General features: G+C 53.2%; 8 protein-coding genes across 8 annotated transcripts in view; 4 read left to right on the top strand and 4 right to left on the bottom strand.

Moving 5' to 3' along the window:
- Nucleotides 1–156: 156 nt before the first annotated feature.
- On the top strand, nt 157–2,103 carry F5Z01DRAFT_52312 (chromatin assembly factor 1 subunit C). The gene is made up of 6 exons (XM_046260421.1): nt 157–343; nt 395–448; nt 498–549; nt 601–1,116; nt 1,170–1,655; nt 1,704–2,103. The coding sequence occupies exons 1-6, from the start codon at nt 307–309 to the stop codon at nt 1,876–1,878; spliced, it is 1,320 nt and encodes a 439-aa protein (XP_046119332.1). The 5' UTR covers nt 157–306; the 3' UTR covers nt 1,879–2,103.
- Nucleotides 2,104–3,118: 1,015 nt separating this feature from the next.
- F5Z01DRAFT_673352 (uncharacterized protein) lies at nt 3,119–6,064 on the top strand (the record flags this gene model as incomplete). Its single annotated transcript, XM_046264933.1, has 3 exons — nt 3,119–3,136; nt 3,191–4,251; nt 4,303–6,064. 3 exons carry the CDS (start codon nt 3,119–3,121, stop codon nt 6,062–6,064), a joined length of 2,841 nt encoding a protein of 946 aa, XP_046119331.1.
- A 265-nt stretch (nt 6,065–6,329) lies between these two features.
- Nucleotides 6,330–8,270, bottom strand: F5Z01DRAFT_653022 (WD40-repeat-containing domain protein). Its single transcript, XM_046263325.1, has one exon. It carries the CDS (start codon nt 8,119–8,121, stop codon nt 6,373–6,375), a length of 1,749 nt encoding a protein of 582 aa, XP_046119330.1. The 5' UTR covers nt 8,122–8,270; the 3' UTR covers nt 6,330–6,372.
- Nucleotides 8,271–8,442: 172 nt separating this feature from the next.
- Nucleotides 8,443–10,331, bottom strand: F5Z01DRAFT_685766 (uncharacterized protein; the record flags this gene model as incomplete). Its single annotated transcript, XM_046265971.1, has 2 exons — nt 8,443–9,095; nt 9,148–10,331. The coding sequence occupies 2 exons, from the start codon at nt 10,329–10,331 to the stop codon at nt 8,912–8,914; spliced, it is 1,368 nt and encodes a 455-aa protein (XP_046119329.1). The 3' UTR covers nt 8,443–8,911.
- Nucleotides 10,332–12,087: 1,756 nt separating this feature from the next.
- Nucleotides 12,088–15,618, top strand: F5Z01DRAFT_722177 (ATP dependent DNA ligase domain-containing protein; the record flags this gene model as incomplete). Its single annotated transcript, XM_046266598.1, has 5 exons — nt 12,088–12,648; nt 12,697–13,307; nt 13,354–13,447; nt 13,498–13,580; nt 13,626–15,618. The coding sequence occupies exons 1-5, from the start codon at nt 12,313–12,315 to the stop codon at nt 15,616–15,618; spliced, it is 3,117 nt and encodes a 1,038-aa protein (XP_046119328.1). The 5' UTR covers nt 12,088–12,312.
- A 4-nt stretch (nt 15,619–15,622) lies between these two features.
- F5Z01DRAFT_52195 (uncharacterized protein) lies at nt 15,623–17,036 on the bottom strand. The gene is made up of 5 exons (XM_046260416.1): nt 16,701–17,036; nt 16,543–16,656; nt 16,476–16,492; nt 16,278–16,428; nt 15,623–16,230 (listed from the first exon to the last, which is right to left on the bottom strand). Exons 1-5 carry the CDS (start codon nt 16,857–16,859, stop codon nt 15,628–15,630), a joined length of 1,044 nt encoding a protein of 347 aa, XP_046119327.1. The 5' UTR covers nt 16,860–17,036; the 3' UTR covers nt 15,623–15,627.
- A 297-nt stretch (nt 17,037–17,333) lies between these two features.
- F5Z01DRAFT_680921 (40S ribosomal protein S28) lies at nt 17,334–17,743 on the top strand (the record flags this gene model as incomplete). Its single annotated transcript, XM_046265637.1, has 3 exons — nt 17,334–17,394; nt 17,539–17,622; nt 17,682–17,743. The coding sequence occupies 3 exons, from the start codon at nt 17,334–17,336 to the stop codon at nt 17,741–17,743; spliced, it is 207 nt and encodes a 68-aa protein (XP_046119326.1).
- Nucleotides 17,744–22,157: 4,414 nt separating this feature from the next.
- Nucleotides 22,158–22,353, bottom strand: part of F5Z01DRAFT_52129 (uncharacterized protein) — a 773-nt gene continuing 577 nt past the window's right edge. Inside the window, exon 3 of the mRNA XM_046260412.1 lies at nt 22,158–22,350. Coding sequence (XP_046119325.1) covers nt 22,204–22,350 — 147 coding nt within the window. The 3' untranslated portion in view covers nt 22,158–22,203. The remainder of the gene's footprint in view (nt 22,351–22,353) is intronic.

Genomic DNA, 22,353 nt, shown 5'->3' with positions numbered 1-22,353 from the left:
AGGCGATCAAACCGCAGCTGCAAGCGGGTGATGGACTGTGGCTGATACGATGGGGCTGCAGGAGCCCGTAGCGTGTGACATGTGGCTGTGCATCTCGTGTGGCTTGGGCGGTTGGTCCTTGCTGGCGGGATGCAGCTCATTTACGCGCGACGCGTCAAAAGCTCATCTTCACCTTGAGTTCACGAACTCCACTGACAAGGCGCCTCAAATTGACCAGAGCCAACTTCCGCTGGTCAAAGCCATTGCACATTCGACCCTTTCTCATCAATTGCCAGAGCAAGTCTTCGCAGTTGTCTGCCACACACCATGGCACCGGCTGAAGTGATGGATCCTGATGCCGATAGTACGCATCCACACATTCAACTGTAACTCAAATTTGCTTACCGGTTTCTAGTCGACATGCTCGCGGCAGACGATATTGACGAGCGCGAACGTCTCATCAATGAGGGTGTGTTCTACAGCAGGGGCGGCACGCGCGCATGGCTCACATCTCGCAGAATACAAGACATGGAAGAAGAACTCGCCGTTCTTATACGATATGATTCTCGGGTAACTGACTTTCTCTGGAAGGCAAGGACAATTACTAATATCTCCCGGTAGAAAAGCTCTCACATGGCCTACATTGACGTGTCAATGGTTCCCGGACGTAAAAGATGTTCCAGCGGATAACTTTCGCACACATCGCCTCCTCCTGGGCACGCATACATCCGATGACAGTCCCAACTATCTTCAAATCGCTGATGTTCAAATTCCGAAAGCTGCGACACCAAACCCCGATGACTACGATGAGGAGCGTGGGGAGATTGGCGGCTATGGAAAGTCAGGAGACGTGGCGGCTCTCAAGTGCGACATTGTCCACAAGATTGAGCACCCTGGGGAAGTAAACAAGGCGCGCTATCAGCCTCAGAACCCTGATATCATCGCTACGTTCTGTGTGGACGGGAGAATCCTGATTTTCGACCGCACGAAGCACCCTCTGCAGCCCGCCAACCCTGGCCAGATCAACTCCCAGCTTGAGCTCGTCGGACACAAGTCGGAGGGTTTTGGCCTGAACTGGAGCCCGCATGAAGAGGGCTGTCTGGCCTCTGGAAGTGAGGACGCCACGATGCGCTTGTGGTAGGTGCTGGCCCTGATTGCAAAACTATTCTTCACTCACCGACCTTATCCAGGGATCTCAAAAAGCTCGAGGCTGACACAAGGGTTCTGAAACCCTCCCGAACGTACACTCATCACAGCCAGATTGTGAATGATGTCCAATACCATAATGTCTCAAAGTACCTCATCGGCTCGGTCTCCGATGATCAGACTCTCCAGATCGTCGACTTGCGTTCGAAAGAAACGGACAAGGCAGCAGTTGTTGCCCGAAAAGGTCACCTTGAAGCAATCAATGCTCTTTCATTCAATCCTACCTCCGAAGTTTTGGTGGCAACTGCTTCAGCCGACAAGACTATTGGCATTTGGGATCTGCGGAACACTAAGGAGAAGGTTCACACACTCGAGGGCCACAATGATGCTGTGACGTCCCTTTCATGGCATCCCACGGAGGCGGGCATCCTGGGAAGTGGCAGTTATGACCGACGCATCATCTTCTGGGACCTCGCACGTATTGGCGAGGAGCAGCTCCCGGACGACCAGGACGATGGGCAGCCTGAGCTGTAAGTATTGCGCTCCCTTGCTACAGCTTTCTTTACTGACTGGCCCAGACTCTTCATGCATGGTGGCCACACTGCCCACCTTGCCGACTTTAGCTGGAATCCGAACGAGCCCTGGCTGGTGGCCAGTGCTGCCGAGGATAACTTGCTGCAGATCTGGAAGGTAGCGGAGTCGATTGTGGGCAAAGACGACGGCAATCTGCCTGTCGAAGAGCTCAACCAATAGGTCAGGTGGAAGTTCGCGTTGGCTTTTGATGCCCAGCGCCGGCGGTCTGCGTAGGGTTATGAGGCTAGGCAGCTTGTGCGACTATCAAAGCAGAAATTGAGAAGATGGAGGATGATTAGCAATAGTTCGTTGACCTCCGAAAATTTAGCTGATCAAAACTACATACATGAGTCTGGTACAGCCTTTTGTGCCAGCCAGCTAGCCGTCACCTTATGCTCACCCTGCAACATCTTCGAGAAAAGCTTCTGCTGCGCGCCATATGCCCCTGTAGTTCTATAATACGCTGAATAAATCAAGATAGAGTGTTCATTATTGACTATTGCTAGTGAGAAGATATTAACGTACCTTAATAACGACCGAATAGTGTTAGGACCCGTGTGTCTGCTAAGAGACTATGCGACCGGGGGTAAGTCTCTTTTATATAAATATTCAAGGGATGAATTATAGTTATATATGTACACTGCACTTTATGAAATTGCGATTCCCCCTAATTTTACACTAATTGACTTGGCCAAATCAAATTCACTATTCTAGCATGAGAGTGGGCATACATATGCCTGCGAGTTGACGTATTTCCTGAACTCCGACGGTGTTCACGAGCAAGTGATGACTGGAGTGTCTGGAAACGTCAACAAGGCCACTCCAGCCCAACGTCGTCACATTACCGCAGGTTATGTTGTTTGCACACAAACCTAACCATTCCCCACCAACATATCACCACCGCCCACACATTGTCCCATTTAAGATGAACAACACCTTTGTTGCAAAATCCGTCGGAGACCGACAGGACTGACCGAGCTTCTTATCGAGGAAAGCGCGACCGACCCTTAAGACAACCCAAGTGGAACTCGACCCACCTGCAAGTTGGCCGCGACTCGGACCCTTCATCGAATCCCAAACGCACTGACGAGCGCCCCGCCTGGATTTTGCATGGGCTGTTCGTGATCCAGCGCGGGCAGACATTTTCTTTCGACCCTACAAAGTCCCTGATCGCTGTGTGTATGCCGACGAACGCCTCCAGCGCTTTACCAGGGAAGACGCCCCCGAAGGCTTCATGGAAGTACGATCATTCCTCCGCCTCGCTACGAGATCCAGGTCCAGACCGTACTGAACGCTGGCAGTCCGCTCGAACGCTATCATTCAGACGCCAGCAGTTCCTTCCCCGACTATGGGTTAGTCTCCGAAGACGTCGGTTCATTCTAGTGTGCTGATCGCATAACGCAGCCCGAGACACGGCAACATGGGTAAAGGGAATCTCGTACGTTCACACCAGTGATCCCTGCCACTGGCATATCAAGCTGACTGCTGGCAGAGCGCCGTTAAGGGCCTAGGGAGCAGGGCAGTCGACAACATAAGTGTTCAAGTCCGGGGTGCCGTCAACCTCGTCACACGACAATCGAAGGAGCAAGTCCGGCCTGCAAAACGCCAGAAGCAATGCCCAGAATACTCTCAACACTTCCCGCAGAACAAACCTCGCGATTTGCCCAAACGCGGCCGGGACGATGATAACTCTGCTGAAGTCTGGGAATTCACGATAGAGGAGCCGAGAAACGACAGCTACGGCAAGAAAAATCATGCCAGGGCCTCCTCCGGCCCCCGCCCCAAGAAGCCTAGGCTGTTACACGTCACCGGGCCTGCGCACGGAAAAGCCACGAAGCCCGAGGTCATACACAGCGACGACGAACCAATTTCCATTGCAGATTCTCAAGACCATGTGATCGTCGATGATCTGGCCGACAACGACGGGCCGCCACCAGCGAATATCCAGTCGGACGTCTTACGCGGACGGCCTAGAAAAAGCGAGCGAGTGCCGCCGATGCAGGGACCGTTTGTCAAGAAACCGAAGCGCACTTCCCAAGGCGCAGCCAATGCAGATGTCTCAGAAGATGAGCTTGCGCGGACTCCCAGCAAGGGCAAGGCAAGAGCTACAAACTTTTCGGCGTTGCAACAGCGGAAACGGCAGCGCTCACCATCCAAAGCAGACATCCAGCCAACCAAATTCACCAGTACTGAAGCTTCGCCTGATCCTCTGGAAGTGTCCGCCTGTTGGTTGGAGGCCGCGGCCTGTGGGAGGAATTCGTTTCGTGCTGGCGGCCAGAAGTCAGCGCTTGTTGAAGATGATCATCACAATTGGAAGCTCAAGATCCTCGGCGAGGATGGCAAGTGGAAACTTTCGACTATCGAGTGGTTATCTGTTTCCGCAGATTCAATTGTGCACATATACCATAACGCAACGCACAGTAAGCACGTACGCATCTCACGCATGTCCCGATTGGAAATGAACCGCACGCTTCATTTGCAGTTTACGAGCAAGGAAATCGCGGTCAAGTTCCTCAAGTCTGTTGACAGTGAGCTATTGTGCTCTCAGGGAAGGTTTGTGCGACATGATACCGCTCTACTGACCTTTACTGACTTTGAACAAAGTGCGCAATTGCAAGCAACGTTCGAACGTGCGATGTCGGAAGCACTGAATTATCAAGAGAAGAACGGCACCAAGGACGACTCCTCGACTGAAGAGTCCTTGCCATTAGGGGCCGCCAAAGTCTCCCCACAACCTCAAGGAAAGCCTGCCAAACTCAAGGATAAGATGACTGGACCGCCAGAAACAGCAAATGCTCGGGCTACAAAAACTACGAGTGCTGTTTCGCCGACTCAACCCACGACACTTGTTACCAAAGGCCCTTCAACGCGACGCACTCAAAGGCTAGCACCTGATGAACAAAAGCCGCTCAACAATCTCGAAAATTTCGAAACCTGGACGTCGCTGCATCCTGACTGGAGAAGCAGGTGGCCCCAACCTTTGATATACCCAGCGACAGGCAAGAATCGGGCCACGGTTGATCAGGACGACATCCTGCGACTAGACGAGGGCGAGTTCTTGAACGATAATTTGATCAGTTTCTATCTGCGGCACCTGCAACTGCAATTGGAGAAAGAGCGCCCCGAGCTTTTGAACAAAGTGCACATCCTCAGCAGCTTCTTCCATGAGAAGTTGAAAAAGGACAGATATGCGGGAGTACAGTCATGGACTGCCAAGATTGACATTTTCTCGTACGACTATGTCATCGTCCCCGTCAACGAGAATATGCATTGGTACATGGCCATCATCTGCAACCCGGGCAATGCACTGCGTGAGAGCACAACGGCAGCCAAGGAGTCGTCTACTTCCGCAGGCGATCAAACCGAACGGGGCCAAATCACTGAGCCGGAGCCGAAACATGACAAGTCCAAAGAACCCAAGATTGTTACCATGGACTCACTTGCCATTGCCCGGCCCTCAACCTGCAAGATTCTTAGAGAATATCTCGTGCAAGAAGCGCAGGCCAGGAAGAGTGTAGCTTTCACTACACCAATTCACGGCATGACAGCCAAGAAGCTCCCAGAGCAACAGAACTACTGCGACTGTGGTGTGTATATCCTGTCGTATGTCGAGCAGTTTCTGAAAGACCCTGACGAGGCATGCCGACGTCTCCTGAATCGGGAAGGCCTGGAATGGGAGGTCGAAGCTAGTGAGATACGGTCCAACATGAGAGACATGCTGTTCAGTCTCCAGGCAGAACAGCAACAGAGACTGCAAAATGAGAAGGAAGAGAAGCTAAAGCGCAAGAAGCAACTGAAAACGTTGGCTAAGTCGTCTGAGGCTACGGGGCCCCCAGATAGTAACGAGCGGCAATCGTCGTTACCATCCGAGGAGTCAGGTACTCAGCCAACATCAGCGCGCGACAGCACGGCTTCTGCGCCCGTGAGTTGTGGTTCGCCATCACGTCAAGCCCCGAGGCGTAGCGCAACCACCCAAGCCAGTCGCGACACCACTTCTACCACTCCTGCCACCATCTCCCGCCCGAAGCGCTTGCCGTTAGTGAAAACTGATGGCCCGGCAGCGGGACTGATGAACAGTATCCAGGACGAGTGCGCCAGTGTGGATCAGCCAGACGAGAAGTGCTTTTCCGCGGAAGAAGGTTCGCCAACAAGGTCTCCAATGTACGGTGACACACGCACCGTGCCCGCCTTTGTCCAGCTACTGCCCGAATCAGACGGCGAAGAAGTAGGCACAAGCTCCAAAGGCGTAAGCAACAAGCGAACCTTGGTTGGACGAGACCGTGGCGATTCGAGTCCCACAAACCAAGCAACGTCGCGGCAGAAACAAGCTGCAGGGCGCATTGTACACAGCATCGACGATGATTGATTTATATCAGATGAGGCGTTGAGAGCATAGATGCCAGGATAATACCTTTTCCACACAGGCGCTCAAGAAGGGGATGTTTTTGCTTTGCATAGAGGAATGTTCTGGCGTTGGAGAGTTGGTTCAGCACATATGTCTAACATTTTCCTTGTTACCTCTTTGATTTTGTACATTCGATGAGCAAGCAGTCGAAGCATAGCAAGCATGTCAACAGGCGCGAAACACGATTTGATAGGAGGCATTCGGCGCTCTGAACGGAAAGGAGGAAATTTCTAGTTGTTTTTACAGCCGAACTGTAAGCGGAGCGTGATCTACTCGTCGCCCGAATTCTCTGAACTCCCGTCGACGCCATTTGTGGTGATGCCCTTCATGCGAGGTACCTCGAAAATCAAGCAACCGTTCCTCGCCTTGTTCCATGTCCTCCATCGCCCGAGACGGTGCTCCTGGGCGACTGCGGCCACTACACACACACCATCCTTGCCCCTATCCCCTCGCTCGAAGAGGGTGATATCGTTGATCACGCCCTGAATAGGCCCCGTTTGCTGCGCGTCTCCATTTGACACAAGCGACCCGTTGTTGGATCCATCGTTGGAGAGCACGCCCAGTGACTCGAAACTCCTCTTGTCATCACTCAACCGCCATGCGCGAATGTAACCATCCCAACTTCCACTGAAAAACACATCTGAGTAGGGGATCGTCTTCAACGCCGTGACCCATCGGGCTGAAGGAGGCGGCACCTCCTCCTCCTTGGGGTTCTTGGAGGCGGATACCTCAGATGGCAACATGGCTGGGTCGTGGCCATGGGCCAGGGGCTCGATGTACACGGGCTTCTTCTTTTGCACACTCCATAGACACAGAGCGCCGTTGTCACTGCCGGTGACGAAGAGGTCGTCGTCGATCATGGCGATGCGGTCCATGCTGCCCTCATTGGAGAGGGAACGCGGGTCAATGCCCGGTGGCACGGACTTTTTGTCCGTAGCGCCTCCGCGAAAGACGAGCTGAGTCTCCTCCATGACCTTCCACAAGCGTGCTGTTCGGTCGCGCGCGCCGACGCTGACGCAGCGTTCTTGTGCAAGCGCATCAATGTCCACCACAACGTCCTGGTGGCCGAACAAGGTCTCGATGTAGGCCATTTCGTCCAGACTCCAGACCTTGACTGTGCGGTCGCGCGCGCAACTGTAGAGTTGATTTGTCCCGCGGCGGAACACCAGACCGGTAATGGCGTCGCGGTGGTGCGTCAAGACCTTGAGAGGCTTGAGTGTGGGGGCGTCGTAGATGATCAGCTTTCTGTCTTGGCCACCTGTGACGACGAATTTGCCGTCAGACGATGCTGCGACTGCGAGAATTTGACCCGTGTGCCTCATATATCCTCTTTCTCGCGATTTCTTGAAGTCACCCTTGATCCATTGCTCGAGGACGGGCTTTCTCCTCGGGGGAGCCTGTGGTTTCTTTGGTTTCCGTTTCGTGGACTGGGGGAATTGGTGTTGGGGCAGGTCCTGCATTCTCCATTTGTGCAGATACAAGTCCTTTGTGACAGTGTAGACGAATGGCGCTGACGACGCAACGGCTGTGACCGACTTGGACTGGCATCGGGAGAATATCCTGATTCCGCTGCCAATGTCCAACTCTGCCGCCAATTGACGGTATATACGACCTTTCCCCTCTGCAACGTCTTCTTTCAATCGCTCGGCAATGAGGTCTCTGTCAATATCGGCGGCGTCGAAACCTGCCTCGTCCACCGTCTCTTTCACATTCTCGAGGTAGCGTTCTGCTAGCCGCAATCTGCGCTCTGCAGCTGTCTCCTCCTCTTCATCAGACTCGCTCCGGTCATCGACATCGTCACCCTTGTCGGAAACACCCTCAAAGCTCTCGTCGTCATCGGAATCGCTGTCCGAGGCGGATTCGTCTCTATCGCCTCGCTTTGCGGTGGTGGTGGGGCCCTTTGACTTGCCGTTGGGCTTGGAAGTACTTATCGGCGTCGCACGTTTCTTGGGATGCTCAGGCGCAGACGGTCTTTTGCGCTTCTTTTGCGCGCCTGGGGCTGTGAAAAAGGACGACATTGTGTGGTTGGCGAAGAGTGTGCTGTGTCCTCACAAGCACGAGACCTCGAGACAGATATCTCTCCAGTCGTCCAGAAAAAAAAGTTCAGAAACTTTGGGCGGGTCTAGCTTGCGCCCCACATGTTGGTAGCGGCGGCGCTGACACTCACTCTGCAGCGGAAGGCCCGGACTTCGGGATGTGAATATTCCGATCCCAGCCTACCCTGCACAGACTGCACGAAGGCCGACGACAATCATCGGAACATCAACCAGTGGAGATATATTCAATGCTAGATAACTGACAGTCATATTCTGTATTCTTGTCACGGCAGACTGTACGGCTTTCAAAGTAGTAGGCGTTTGTGTGTAGCGTTCTAACGCACTAAGTTAGATACCCAATGCTACTAGCACAGTATCCGCAGCACCGAATGTCTTGTTTCAAAAGACCGTGGATCTTATCAATTACGTCCGTACAATCAGACAAGCTCTCCATCCTAGCGAGATGGAATGTCGCTTTCGAGAACAGATAGCAAACAGGGGTTATCAATCGAAAGTATTCCAGGTGATAAATATGATTGGTGGCTAATGGACACATGCCTCACTAGAACTAGCTCAATATCTTTTCAGTCATTTAGTCGTAATCATTATCCACGCAAACAAGGATTTCCAACAGACAAACAACGACAATAATACCACGACGCGATCGCGATCGCCATCTCAGAGGCTTTGAGTTCTCTCGATCAAGGCTAGCCGTGGAAACGGGTAGGACAAGCCCTCGATAGTGACATCAAAAGTCAGACGACATGAGTACTCAAAAGCTGTTTTCCTTGTCGCTCGCAATCTGAGGTTCGATCAACGACTTCTCCCACTCGTCCATGATGTGGTTGGCGGTGCGTTTGATATTGCTGGGCGTGAACTTATTGACCATATTGGGAAGGATTTCGCCAAGTTTCGGCGACAGGAGAGGGGCGTCCCCGGGTGTTGATTTTGGCTTGCTGCTCGAGTGTCAGTATGTCTTGTAGTCAGTCTGCGGACGGTTTCTCTCACGATGGAGTCTCGACCTCCTCGGATGCTTCAGGGATCGACTCGATGTCTTCGGCACCACCGCTGTTGATGGTCGAGCCACTCCAGCGGGTGGACTTGGCCGACGCAGGTGAGTCCCAATTGGACCAACTGCTATCGTCCACCGAGTCGAAGCTCAGCGGTGTCCAGGAGAACCGCTTGCTCTTGCCAGCCTTGGGCTTGTCTTGGCAAGTTCCGTCATTGGCCTTTTGGGTTGACGGTGTGCTCGCAGCGGCTGCGGCTGGAATATCGAAAGTGCTGCTCACCTTTGGTCGTGCAGGTTGGCTAGGACGTATCGTATCAAGGTCTCCCGACGACCGGCTCGTGGTCATGCTCGGACGCTGCTGGCCCGCTGTGTTGGCGGGAGAGCCGCTGATGGGCTCCTCACCGACAGTGATCTGACGAATGTCTTCGACAAAGGCTTTGAGTCCCATCCTAAAGTCCTCCACAAGCCCAGGAACATTGGATTGCTGACGATGGCTTTGCGGCTGCCAAGACGCGCGCTTCGCCAGGTTGGGGTTGGTCAATTGAGCTGCACGACGCTCAATGGGAGGTAAAGGTAGGCTGACGGGCTCATAGTTGCGATCTTCGAGTATCGCGAAACCGGAGTCAGACTTGGGGGGTGACAGCAGAGAGAGCGTGCGAGCATGTCCGCCGCGAAGCACTCTGCGGCCCTTTTGAGTCGGAGTGTTGGGTTGCTGCAGAAGCAGCCTCCTGCGATCTAGGTCGATACTCTGCCTGGCTGAACCAGTATCGACTTCCAAAGGAGCTGTAGTCGTAGACCGGGGAGTTTCCGTTTGACGCGACTCATGCCGGCGGCTGTAAACCTCCTTCGAAGACCATTGCTTCTTGAGAGTTGAGAGCTCAGACTCGGCGCGAAGTAGTTCCTCTCGCAGCTCTAGCACTCTCCTCTCCTGAGCCGCGATCGCGATGATGAATTCATTGGCGTTCACAGGACTCGTAACGGTGGAGGAATCAACAGGTGTCGGAGGAATTGACGCACTCCCCGGGACGTATGATGTTGGCGTTGGTCTTGAAGGGTCGCTTGATGGAGCCGCGATCGGTAGCGTCAAAGAGAGGCGATTCGCATTCCTTGAGGCTGGGGAGGTGGCTCTTGAATGGCGGGTTGGGGACGCATCGCCAGCCACCGGGGCTGGCGGAGGAGGCATGGCGGCTGCATCGTTACTATCGCAGTCGCTGTCACTGGTGGGCTGGTTCGACGGTCGGCTTGTTATCTCGAGAGCTGGAGCGAGTGTCGTCGTTGTGGCCGAGGTGCTCGCAAGAGGAGCGACAGGGGCGACTGTCCGGTCGGCTGCGGAGGAGCGACGTCGAATCTCGTGTTGGGAGGCCATTTCCAGACGCCTCTGTAGTAGTTTCTGTAAAGATTGGAAGCCGTGCTGTCGCCGGCGTTTTCTCAAAGGAGTGGCGGGTGATAGAAGGTGAGGAGCCCTGTCGGCTCTGCGGCGCCGCTGACGGGCAGTGGCGGCAGCAGCTCTAGCAAGAAGCGCTTTGTTGTCGTGGTTCAAGTGGCGATATTCATTGAAGAGAGAGGATGAAATTCGGTCGACGGCGCAGATGTTGAAAAGAAAAGTGCTCATAGGCAAGACCGGCAAGCGCTGCTCATCATTGGCAGCCCTAAATAAAGCAGGGACGAATTGGCACGGGCTGTCGAGGAAGGGGTAGCGATCTCAATTGGCGTCGAGATCGAGCCGTATGGGTGTGGTGGTCTCGAGTGCCTGGCCTGGCCTTGCTCTGCCGACGGCGCAGATTCAGGGGATTCACGGTGCTATTGGACAGTGGAGGCTGTCTGGGGTGTGGTGTCTGGGGGGTCAAATGAAAGGCTGGACGCTTAATTGGAGCTCTGACCAGGCAATAATGACAGAGTCCTGGTGATATTGCAACTGGCGAGCGTAGTTGAGGATGATGGGAGCTGATTGATTGCTTGTGCGTAGACAATGGGAAGTTTACGTGTTTCCAGAACTCAGACGTACGATCTGGGGATGTCTCGGGAACAAATGGGGCTGTTGTTGCTGGCAGTACAAGTACTGACTCGCTCGTCGCATGGTCAGACTCAGCCTGCGTGGCCGTCGAGGCTGGGTTGTTTATCATCATCTTAATGCGAGCATGAAACGCATTTACTGAGGCTATCTGTGGAGCTGGCGCCGTTGCCATGTCCGTTGTCAGGGGCATCACGGAAGCAAGCTCAGTGAAGCAGTAGGTAGTGGTCGTAATTAGCTCCAGGAACACTGCGGGGCCCGCGGTCTCGACTGACTGGAGACAGTGCCACCAGAGCTTGAGACCGCCCTGAAATAAGTAGTGGTACGGGACGGCGCGAGAATGATGTGTCCTGGGTGTGCACCACGTAACGAACCACGCGAGGCCGTTTGGACCTCAGTTCAGGAAAAAGATACAAGTATATACTACGTATTCAAATAATTATCTACTACTAATTTAAAAGGTACCGGCTAGTCTAGTATTACCCGTTAACTACTACGGAGTAGTGTTGACATGTTGTCTCGACTAGGCGGAACGGTGAGGAAGTGAGTACAAGTAGTGCTGTGAGAAAGTGGTCCCTTGTCGAGGGAACGAGCTGCTTATTATGTACTGCGCGAGCCTCCCGCAAGCTGCTCTCTGTGTACATCTCATTCATCTCCTTGAATCTTGACACAACACTCGAATGCGCAAGGGCAGGACGTCTTGCTGTTCAGCTGCAGGTCGGCTGGCGTCTAGTCCCCATGAAGGCTCGGCAGAGGTGGCAGAGCAAGCGCCGTCGAATCCCCCAAGATGACTACTACCACAATGATGTAGTTGCTAAAACATTGGCTCAGCGTCATGTCTCGGCGGGGGCGTATTGTTCTAACTTCTGGCGAGGTCACACCAATAAGGTAGGTGTCGGGTTGATGAACACTCATCCGTACGTGCCTTCCCTCAATAGCCCCTCATGTCATGTGACAGCACGTTAATGTCGCGTGCATTTGTCGAGCGCAATCTGCTCCACGACGCGTCAATCATCGTCTACAGGTCTCCGCACGCGAACAACATGAACTTTAGCAGCGGCATTAAACTGTGACGGCACTTCATATCCTTGTCCGAAGATTTGAAATCACGCTCTGAGCATCGGCTGGCAATGCCCTGACAGCACGTGCAAACATGCCGTTGGCCTTTGCCGCGGTTTGCGAACTGCTCGACGAATGCCACAGTCTCTGCATCTCAGAGCGGCCGTTGAAGCAGACCGTGGAGTCATGGTTCGCCCACAATCGCTCACGTGTTGATGCACACGATACTGATATCGTCGCTCTCCTGTCCACACTGTTGCCGGAAAAACGACCGGATCGAGTCTACTTCATCCAAGCTGGGTCGTTGGAGAAGATTATCGGGCGGGGCTTGGCCCTGGGCGCTTCTCGAATCCGAGACTTGACGAGGTATCGGCAAAGCGGAAGCAACACCGATTTGGCTGGTTGTGTAGAGAGTATTCTGAAGTCGACGGCAAGTATATCTCATTTGGGCCAAAAGTCCTCGACTGACGAACACCAGCCCTCACAACTGAGCCCCAATCATCGTGTTACCGTGGAAGAAATTGATGCTCTCCTCAACGGTCTTGCTGCCAGGATTAAGTTTAGTTCTCCGGCTATTCGTGCCACACTGGGGCCGCTAAACAACCGAGATCGAAGCGATCTGCAGAATGTGTATCGTCGTCTGTCGGCCACTGAAGCCAAATGGCTCACGCGCATGGTCCTGAAAGACTTTGCGCCTCTCAGTCTGGACGAGAATCTGATTTTCCGACTTGTGGACCCATGTCTCCCATCTGTTTTAAAGGTCCGGCAGGATTTTGCATGTGCTACCCAAACGGTCCAGTCGATTCGGACAAGCCTGTTGCCGAACTCGTCTGGAAAAGATGTCATCTGGAGGCAGCTGCGTGTGAAGCTGAAGCCACAGCTTGGTGTCAAGGTGGGCCGACAACATTGGTCCCAAGCGAGAAGTATCAAACATTGTCTATCACAGGGCTCCGGTCGGATGAGTGTGGAAGACAAGATTGACGGGGAGTATTGCCAGATTCACGTGGATTTGACAAAGGGACCGGCTTGTGTGCAAATATTCTCCAAAAGCGGCAAAGACAGCACAGAGGATCGAAGAGGGCTGCATCCGTAAGACTCACACATGTCTGTCGAACTTATCTGACATATTCAATAGCATTGTGCAGAGTTCCCTGAAGATCGGCACTGGAGATTGCACTATCACCAGAGGATGCATACTAGAGGGGGAGCTTGTAGTATACAGCGACCTGGTAATATCCTCCAAGACGTCATGGGAAACTCAGTCGCTTACATCGAAAAGGAGAAAAAAATTCTGCCCTTTCACAAAATTCGCAACCATGTCACCCGCAGAGGCCTGTACCTGGGAACGGACCACGACTCACCGTAAATATTCTGCGCAGCTGTCTCAACCAAACTCACACTTTCAAGGCCGAGACGTCATGATCATCTTATGATCATTTACTACGACATCCTGCTACTCGACGATGAATCACTGCTCCATGTTCGCCATTCGGAGCGAATTAAACTTCTCGAGAGCCTCATCAAACACCGTGCCGGCTGGGCTGAGACAGTGAAGAGGCGGGTGATTGACTTTGGCACGCATCGTGCCGCTTCCGATCTCCGGAATGTATTTGCAGAAATCATCACATCAAAGCAAGAAGGTTTAGTCATTAAACCAGACGAGCCCTACTTTGACCTCAGCGTGCCAGGACGTCCGAGGAGCGGCCGATGTATCAAGCTGAAGAAGGAGTACATTGGAGGCATGGGCGATATTGGCGACTTTGCGGTCGTGGGCGCTGGCTACGACGCCGTGAAAGCAATGGCCTACCGCATACCCAATCTCAGGTGGACGCATTTCTTTTTTGGAAACCTGAGTAATAAGACAGACGTGCAGAAGCACGGAGCGAAACCGAGATTCACTGTCATCGGCATGGTGGAACTCGATCAGACCCTCCTGACATCCGTCTTGGAGTTTGGGAGGTCCGGAGCAGTCACTCAAGAAGAGAACACGCAGATCATTGTGGACATGGTACGCGGCATTAGCAAGCGGCCTGAGATGAGTGTAATCTTCACCTCACCAATGGTCTTTGACATGAGATGTTTCAGCTTTGTCAAAAACGGTACCTCTGGACTCTGGATGCCGCGTTTCCCTGTTGTCTCCAAAGTCCACTTTGACAGAGACTACATGGACACCATTACGTTTCAGGAGTTACAGGACATTGGTCAAGACGCCGTGAATGTTGAAGAGCAGGTGGACAGCCAGGAAAACCTACAATGGATTGCAAAGCTCGAGGCTGCCGATCCTCGAGGCGTAGCTGTCGACGCAGTCAGTCAGCAGACACGGACAACTATGGCAACCCCATCCCCTAGGCGCTCTACGCAAAGCAGCACCCAGAGCTGGTCTATATCACCAATTGACCCAGGATTGGGTGAAAGACTTGGTCAGTCTCAACCAGCAATTGCGTTTGCTTCCCCGAGCGTTAATGGTTCCGCCATGAAAGCACGCGGACCCTTGTTTGCGACTCCGACCTCAAACTGGCAGCACGATACTGCAATACTTCGAAGGCTTTCTCGTCCAATACACAAAGATAGCGAACAATTGTCCTCCAGAAAACGCAAGAACTGCGAGTCGGGGTTAAGCTGCACAAAGAGACAATCAGCAGATGACCTAGCTTTGCTTCGTCGAAGTCCACTGGGAGAAATCAGTGACATTAACCCGTGCAAAAGACCCACATCATGCATTCTGGATTCTGGGCAGGGGAACACTCGGTCCGTGCAGTGTGAAGTCTCCCCTGGAGGGACAATAGGGGATACGCCGGTATTGACGACCAAGTGTCACGACGCACATCCAGGATGCAAGACACCTGTTTCTGCATCCTGCGGCACACGGGAATGTACCTTTGGAGTGGCCAATGGCGGACAGAAAAGTCCTCAAGCCAGCATGGCGGCGCCCCTAGCCATGCTTCCTAGTGGCAAAGGACCCTTGCCAGATGGCTGCACATACTCTGGTAAACAATGCAAGTTTGCTCAAAAAGTACTGCTGCTTGCGCCGTATCTGGATAGCACACATCCAGAATTGGCAAGCCTGCTGGGTGCTCACGGTCTTGGAACTTCCATGAGTCTTCTCGATGAGCGTCCAGCTACCGAGCAGACACTCTGTATCAACAGCCGCACAGGCGACCAAGCTCGAGACAAAGTTCTGCTCGTCGACAGTCTGAACAAGGCAACCGAGACAGAAACCGTACTGAAAGATTTGATCATCTCGAGAGAGAAGATCCCTCACGGAGAACGAGATATGATCTCTGTGTACGATTGGAGGATACTGCAGTATATGACAATACTGGAGGACGAAACGATTCGCAAGAAATGCTATGATGGATTCAAGGATCCTTGGAGGCGTTGGTATTGTGGATCAGTCTAAGAGCTGGAATCATTTCTTCTCATCATACAGATTCCCATATGTGGCCCTCAGCCTCATGTCCAAATGCTCGCCGGCCGTCATGGTCTTCCTTTCAGAATAGGGGTTAGCCTCCACCGCGTCGCCCGTTGCCTTGAAGTTCTTGACTCTGTCGCTTGGCACGGGCTCTAGCTTCGTTGAGCCTTCCGGATGACAGAAGAATGCAATCGAATATCTCGGACCATCGCAAGGCTCGCCGGAGACTCTATTGTCTCCTTGGTTCGGGGTGAACACGACCCTGTGGACCGTGCTTCTGAAAAGTCCGTTGGTCCAGTATGACAACAGATCGCCAATGTTGATCAGAATCGGCGGACTTGGGTCATTTTCGGTGCCTGCGGGGCACACCGGGACAGGAGCCCAAGTGTTGTCTTTCTTGAGAATTTCAAGGCCTGCTTGCCCTTTGAGCCGGAAGAGCAGGGTCACCGAGCCGTAGTCGGAGTGGGCACCCGCGCGAACATCATCACTGGAGTGAGGAGTGGAAGAGGGGGGAGGGTAGCGCAAGAACCGCAGGATGGAATGAAACGACTCCATCAGCTCTTCGGGGATGATGTGCGCGGAGGAGAAGAAGTCTCCAACCTGGCAAGCATTAGTAGTGACTCGGCTTCAGGGCGATAGGCGCATACTCCAAGACCAAGACCTAACAAATAGAGGATCTTCCGGCAGAGCGCATGGCACGAATCGGCAAAGTCATTGAAACGGAGTTCATACTGAGACACGCTATCGGGAATCGGCTGCTGCGCTCTGCCTCTGATAAAAGGGCCGAAATTGAAGGCTCTAAACACGGTTCAGTATGGTTTTGGAAGGGAGCTATGTGGTTGTACTCTTTATAGTCCCCAATCTTATCGATCAGCATGAGATACCAGTCATGAACGATTGGTACATCCATACCTGCTGTGTCTTGGGGTCGAGGGTCTCTGAATGCATACCAGTCCAGCCCCTGTTGTTGGTCTGAATGGAGCACCTCTTCTTCTCTTCCAGCGGAGCATCGAAGATCTTTTGCGACTGCAAGATGTAAGTTGTCGGTCAAGTCAAGCGCGGGGCAGTACCATATAGAACGCCTCATCAATGTCCAAGGGCGTGAAGTCTTTCCCTAGATTTCGGATGTAGATGAACCCATGTTCTTCAGCGGCGTTCACCAATTGACGGGCCACATCAGCCTGATCCCCCGAAAGATCAATGATCGGGATGTGAGAAGTGGCTGCCATGTTCAAGTAATGATATCTAGTATGAAGAAACGGCTACTATTCACCACCGCTTTGAGAGGTTTAATCAAATGCAGAGACGATGATCGTCGTCGTAGTTCATGGAGGGGCGGTCCCTTGGTCTTGGCCTTCATCCCACCTCGCGACCCACATCAGCTCGGGGAGCTCCGGCGGCCGGCGTGTCGCGTGTCTCAGTGCCGCTTTTAGTAAGGGTGCCGGGTCCATCGGAGATTCATTTCACCGACTGCCGTCCCAAAGTCGCAAAGGGCAGCTGCTTATCGCCACGTGATCTGCTCACACATTTCCCAAGAAACCCTGACGATAAGCACAGAATTTTGCAGCGCAAACTTGTGCACACTACCGGTCCAGTCCCACGTCTCGTCGCAGCCAGCCTCTAATCCACCCTCACCTCCTCGAAGCCCACGACAACCGATCGCAAAACGCACCATTTCGACGTTTTCGCAATAACATCACACAATGGATTCCGCTAAGGCTCCCGTCAAGCTCGTCAAGGTGACCCGCGTCCTTGGCCGTACCGGTACGAACCCCCGATCACCCGCATGATCATCGTCATTTCGACATCGACGCCCTTGAATTTTTTTCGATGGAGATTTCATAGGCCGCGATGGATGGATAGATGGATGGGATCATGAGAAGAGACTGTCATGCTGACAATTGGCAGGCTCGCGTGGTGGTGTCACCCAGGTCCGTGTCGAGTTCATGGACGACCAGTCCCGCAGCATCATCCGCAACGTCAAGGGTCCCGGTATGTTCACGCGCGCCTTGATCGATCCGTCCGCCAGGTCACTAACATGGGTCCGACAGTCCGTGAGGACGATATCCTCTGCCTCCTCGAGTCCGAGCGTGAAGCCCGCAGGCTGCGATAAGCAATGTGTGGATAATGGGGAAGATTACGAAGGAGACCATCTAGCGTGGGATGGCATGACGACACGACAGAGTCTCTGGACGGGCTTTGGACTGGGATGGATCCTTTCGCGACGGTTGGGAACGGGACAACTTTTGTCTCGCGGCGTCAAAGAGTTGTCTTGTAGCACAAATCATCAGGCTGCCCGGTCGACGGCTCAAACAAAAGACTTTTGAACCACACACACACACCCACAACGGCCGGCTGTCATTCAGTGAGAGGACTCGGGTATGTTGGTGACTTGGAGATGTTGGGATTCATTGCGGAATGGGATGCCGCCATTGTGACTGCATCACAGCTCGCACGAGGATGCCAAAGCTGTGTAGCCAACATGGGGCTTCTTGACCATCGTAGACATGCCGCTGGCACATGTTGGGGGACAACGAGGACAATGAGAACATGCCCACGGGTGTAGGAACAGCTGGGCGTTAAGCTGTCTCATGATTTCAGATTGCCCCAGTTCTCACAAGAACTAGCAAGAGTACACCACGTAGGAGACGAAATCGCATGCGTGTTCATTCATTGGCACCCTACATACACGCGGACACGCTCCGACAGTGATGCCCACTAAAAGCGGCGGCGGCTAGCATGGAGGTCCCACGGTGGGGTTACTCACACTTCTGCTCAGTGCTTGAGCGGCAGACGTGTCAATTACAAAGTTTACACTATTCCACACAGGGCCATGGAGCAAATATCAACCGAATTGGGCGCAGTTTCCAACCTAGACCTGTGACAATGAAAATTGGCACGCACATGAACCCCCCTGCTGCAACAACAGCTGCGACTGCGTTCCCGAAGTGACTTTCTTCTTTCTTTGCTTCGGGCGTCACCATTAGAACTGCTTGTTGCTGCCTCGCACTTTCTTTTGGCAGACCTTGTACTCTTTTGGTCAGGGCCAATTGTCCTGTACCTTAGCCTTTCTGCCAGCAGAACGATCACGACACCTTGCCGGACCAGCTGTCACATCCCCAACACAACACTCGTTGTCCACGTACCTGCTGCTGGTAGCTTCCCGAAACCCAAGGATTCGCGCGAAGCGCCTTCAGCTTCACAAGATGAGACGTGGGTAACCTGAAGACTCCCGCCGCGGGCAAAGCTGATCATGTGGTATAGTTCTCGTAGAGGACTCTTGGATCAATGACTGCGCAATGTGAGTTCTTCCCAAAATCCTGCACCCACCACCTCCTGACATGCCAGCAGCGATCACTCCCTGTCCGATATCGAAGACTGCGCCATCGCTATCGATGCCACGTACTGGTTGATCCAGCTCCTCGACGACGAGGGCGCCGAAGAGCCCTTATTGCCCGCCCTCGGCGGACTAGCCAACATCGAGACGCAAATCGGCTTGCAGCTTCAGCGTTTCGAGGACAATAAAATTACTCCTCTATTCGTATTCGATGGACAAGCCTTAGTCGGACAGGACGAGGTCGCCCTCAAGCGCAGCACTGCCACTCACAAGGCAACGGACGAGGCGTGGACTCTGTATGCAAAAGGCCTACCTGTGGAAGCCGTCGACACATTCCGCCCAAGCAATGGCGCATACAACGTACGCAACCTGTACCCGGCTCTTCAGAGGCATCTCAAGGCCAGAGACTTGCACTTTCTGGTGGCGCCTTACAATGCATGCGCGCAACTGGCATACTTCGAGATGGTTGATTCCGACCAGTGTGCAGGCGTAATGGGACCTCAGGAACTTCTCGCCTACCCGATTCGAGACTCGGTAATCCGCAAAATTAACTGGGAAAGACAGAGGATCTCTGCTGTATCAAAAAACCAACTGAAGCGAAGTCTGGGAGGCGTTAGCGAGGCCATGTTTGTGGATGCTCTTCTCATGGCGGGGACCTCCTTCTTGGAGCCTTTTCCTCCATTCTCAGATGCTACGACATACCCGCGCGGGTCCGAGACGAGGATATGCGACGCGATTAACATTCTACGCACCTCTGACAAATCTGTCGCCAACGCCTGTGCTGCCTTTAGCGACCACCTGCAATCGCAAGATGCGGAATGGTTGTCAAAGTACCGAATGGCACGCATGGCGGTGCACCACTTCATCCACATCACCGAGGACGGCGAAGTGCGCGTAAACGAGTACGACAAGCTTACCCAAGACAATCACCAATATCTGGGGCTGCAGCTTCCCGCGGAGCTCTTTCACTATCTGAACACCGGGCTTATCGGACCTCGTAACCTGAGCTGCATAACGCACGGCCAATTCATGATTCAGCCCCCTCTGGACAGCATGATCACGGATGAATACAAGAAGCTTGTCACGGAGGAGATCGTCCCAATCAGGGAGCAAACTCTAGGACTGATCATCCCCAGAGTCCACCGAGGTATTGGACACAAGGCAGTTACCATGCGTGCATGGTTTGATCCAAAGTTCACCCACAATATCAACCACAGCAATTTGTCCCCTCCTCCGTCGCAAAAAGTGGGCACGTGGGACGTCAAGGAAAAGGACCTGCGTGCTCATTTTCCCCCAGAGTACAATGGCCCCATATTCTTGGAGATCACCAGCCTCCTGAATGATGAATTTGCGGCGAAAACAATCGCCAAGACCAGGATTATCACCGGTATCGACAGCACGGACATGGTCATCTCTGTGACCATCTGGCGCTTCCTCCACCTCCGCGGCTACATTAACGATCAGCACCGCGTAACGGAATGGGGAAGAGCCCTTGCTCTCGCCCTCTTCGCCATCCGCGACAGCAACGGCGACCAGCCATCGCCGAAATCAGAAGAGGCTGTCCTTCTTGCCTTTGAGCTCATTAGACATGGACTCCTGGGAGGAAAGCCTCGCGTGTCTGCAGTCGGCTATCCCCGCAAGGGGACAGATGAGGAGAAGGCTAGCCTTGCGCTCGTATCAGAGTGCGCTTCCCTTCTCAGGCTGAGCCATCAGGAGTACGGGTACACTGGACCCCTGAACAGGGGCCTCCTGGCCTTCAGGGCCCTCTCATCCACGGTTCGACAGGCTGATCGCGATCTTATCGAAGCTATCCTTGCATCAATGTTCATGTACGGGCAAAGCAAACGCGATCGGTCCGACCAAGTCGAGATCAGCACCACGTAAGTAAACTCATGTTCTTTCATAAGCACTATACTGACTCATCTAGCCTGCCCTTCTCTGATGAGCCCGACATCAGTCTGGGTATTGCCGTGCGCACATTTTTCGACGATGATGAAGGGGCCAAACCATCCAAAGAGCAGCGCCTCGCCAGCGTTGAAGAGTTCGTACCCGTGTATGCGCCCTTTGCCCAAGATCTGGCACAGGATTTCAGGACCGTTGCGGCCTTTATTGGAGCCATCAACACCGGTATTCAGTCACTAGAGGAGATCAAAGTCGACAAGACGGCGTGGAGCAGAGCGCAGGCATACATGGATGCTCGTCCGCTCTGAAATGGCCCCCGGAAAATGAACGCACAGTTCAACATCACAAGAATTAGCCCGATCTGAGTATGCTTATCTATAGCAGCTAACTGTCGCATGCACAGCATCCTCTGAAAGCGTGCAGTGGCCAAAAGGTTCACGGGGCGCCGTGTACAACGGAGGCGTGGGGATGCCAGTGAGGACGGTCACCTGGGACAGCCCATGTCGGGCAGCTTCTCAGGTTGGGCCGACGTGCTGATGGAGTAGCTTACGCAGCTGTAGCTCGTCAAAATAAGATACTGATGATCTGATGGTCTCGTGCACAGAGCAGCAGGTCCTCGGATGCTAGTCTCCTATACGCGCCTTTGTCCTGAGACTATCTTGGTACTGACTGTTACTTTTACATGGCCACGCTACCGTGCTCGCTCGACGAAGTCGCTAGCGCCGGTGAGTAAATAGCTGCTTATGATTGAGTGCCACGGATAAGTATCTATGCCAAGGTGCAGACCTCTCTATACTTAGCTTTGTGCGGACTTTAGGTATAACAATACTTAGGGGCTGTTAGTATTGCCCGATATTGGCACTACCCCTGACAAGGATATTGCCTCCTGGGTAGTAGCCCAGACTGTCCCGGATGAGCTCAACGTTCAGGAAACGAAGGGCCTTCCAATGTCAGCCATGTTTCCGCGCTCGCCAATACTATCACACATATGTGACCCAAGACCCATCTATCATCCCAGGCTGTCCAGCTTCACTTCAACAACGTAACATATACTGTCTCAAGACTTTGTTCTGTGGCCGCAAAGTCCACGTGCGCATCTGTCATCTTCGAATGCAGCTGAGACGGCTTCTAGTGATTGCCCCTCGAACTCATCCACAAACTTGTTACAAACATTGCGACGTCGAATCGATAAGTCTCGACTGTCAATCAGAGGGTTGCCGGATAGGAGAGAGCGGTAAATGAGATCAATAGGAGGGATATTCGTGGAGATATCGATGACTGTCTGGGGTCCTGAGGCGCCACTCGTGAGGATTGTGTTCGTGTCTCAAACTTGGTCAGTCCCACAACCACAACCATAACCAGTACCACAACCACAACCATAACCAAAACCACAACCACAACCACAACCACAACCACAACCACAACCACAACCACAACCACAACCACAACCACAACCACAACCACAACCACAACCACAACCAAAA

Source organism: Emericellopsis atlantica (assembly GCF_019669845.1).
Source record: "Emericellopsis atlantica unplaced genomic scaffold F5Z01scaffold_10, whole genome shotgun sequence".
NCBI lineage: Eukaryota > Fungi > Ascomycota > Sordariomycetes > Hypocreales > Bionectriaceae > Emericellopsis > Emericellopsis atlantica.
The sequence above is the reverse complement of the archived record's forward strand: the minus strand, read 5'-3'. Positions and strand labels throughout refer to the sequence as shown.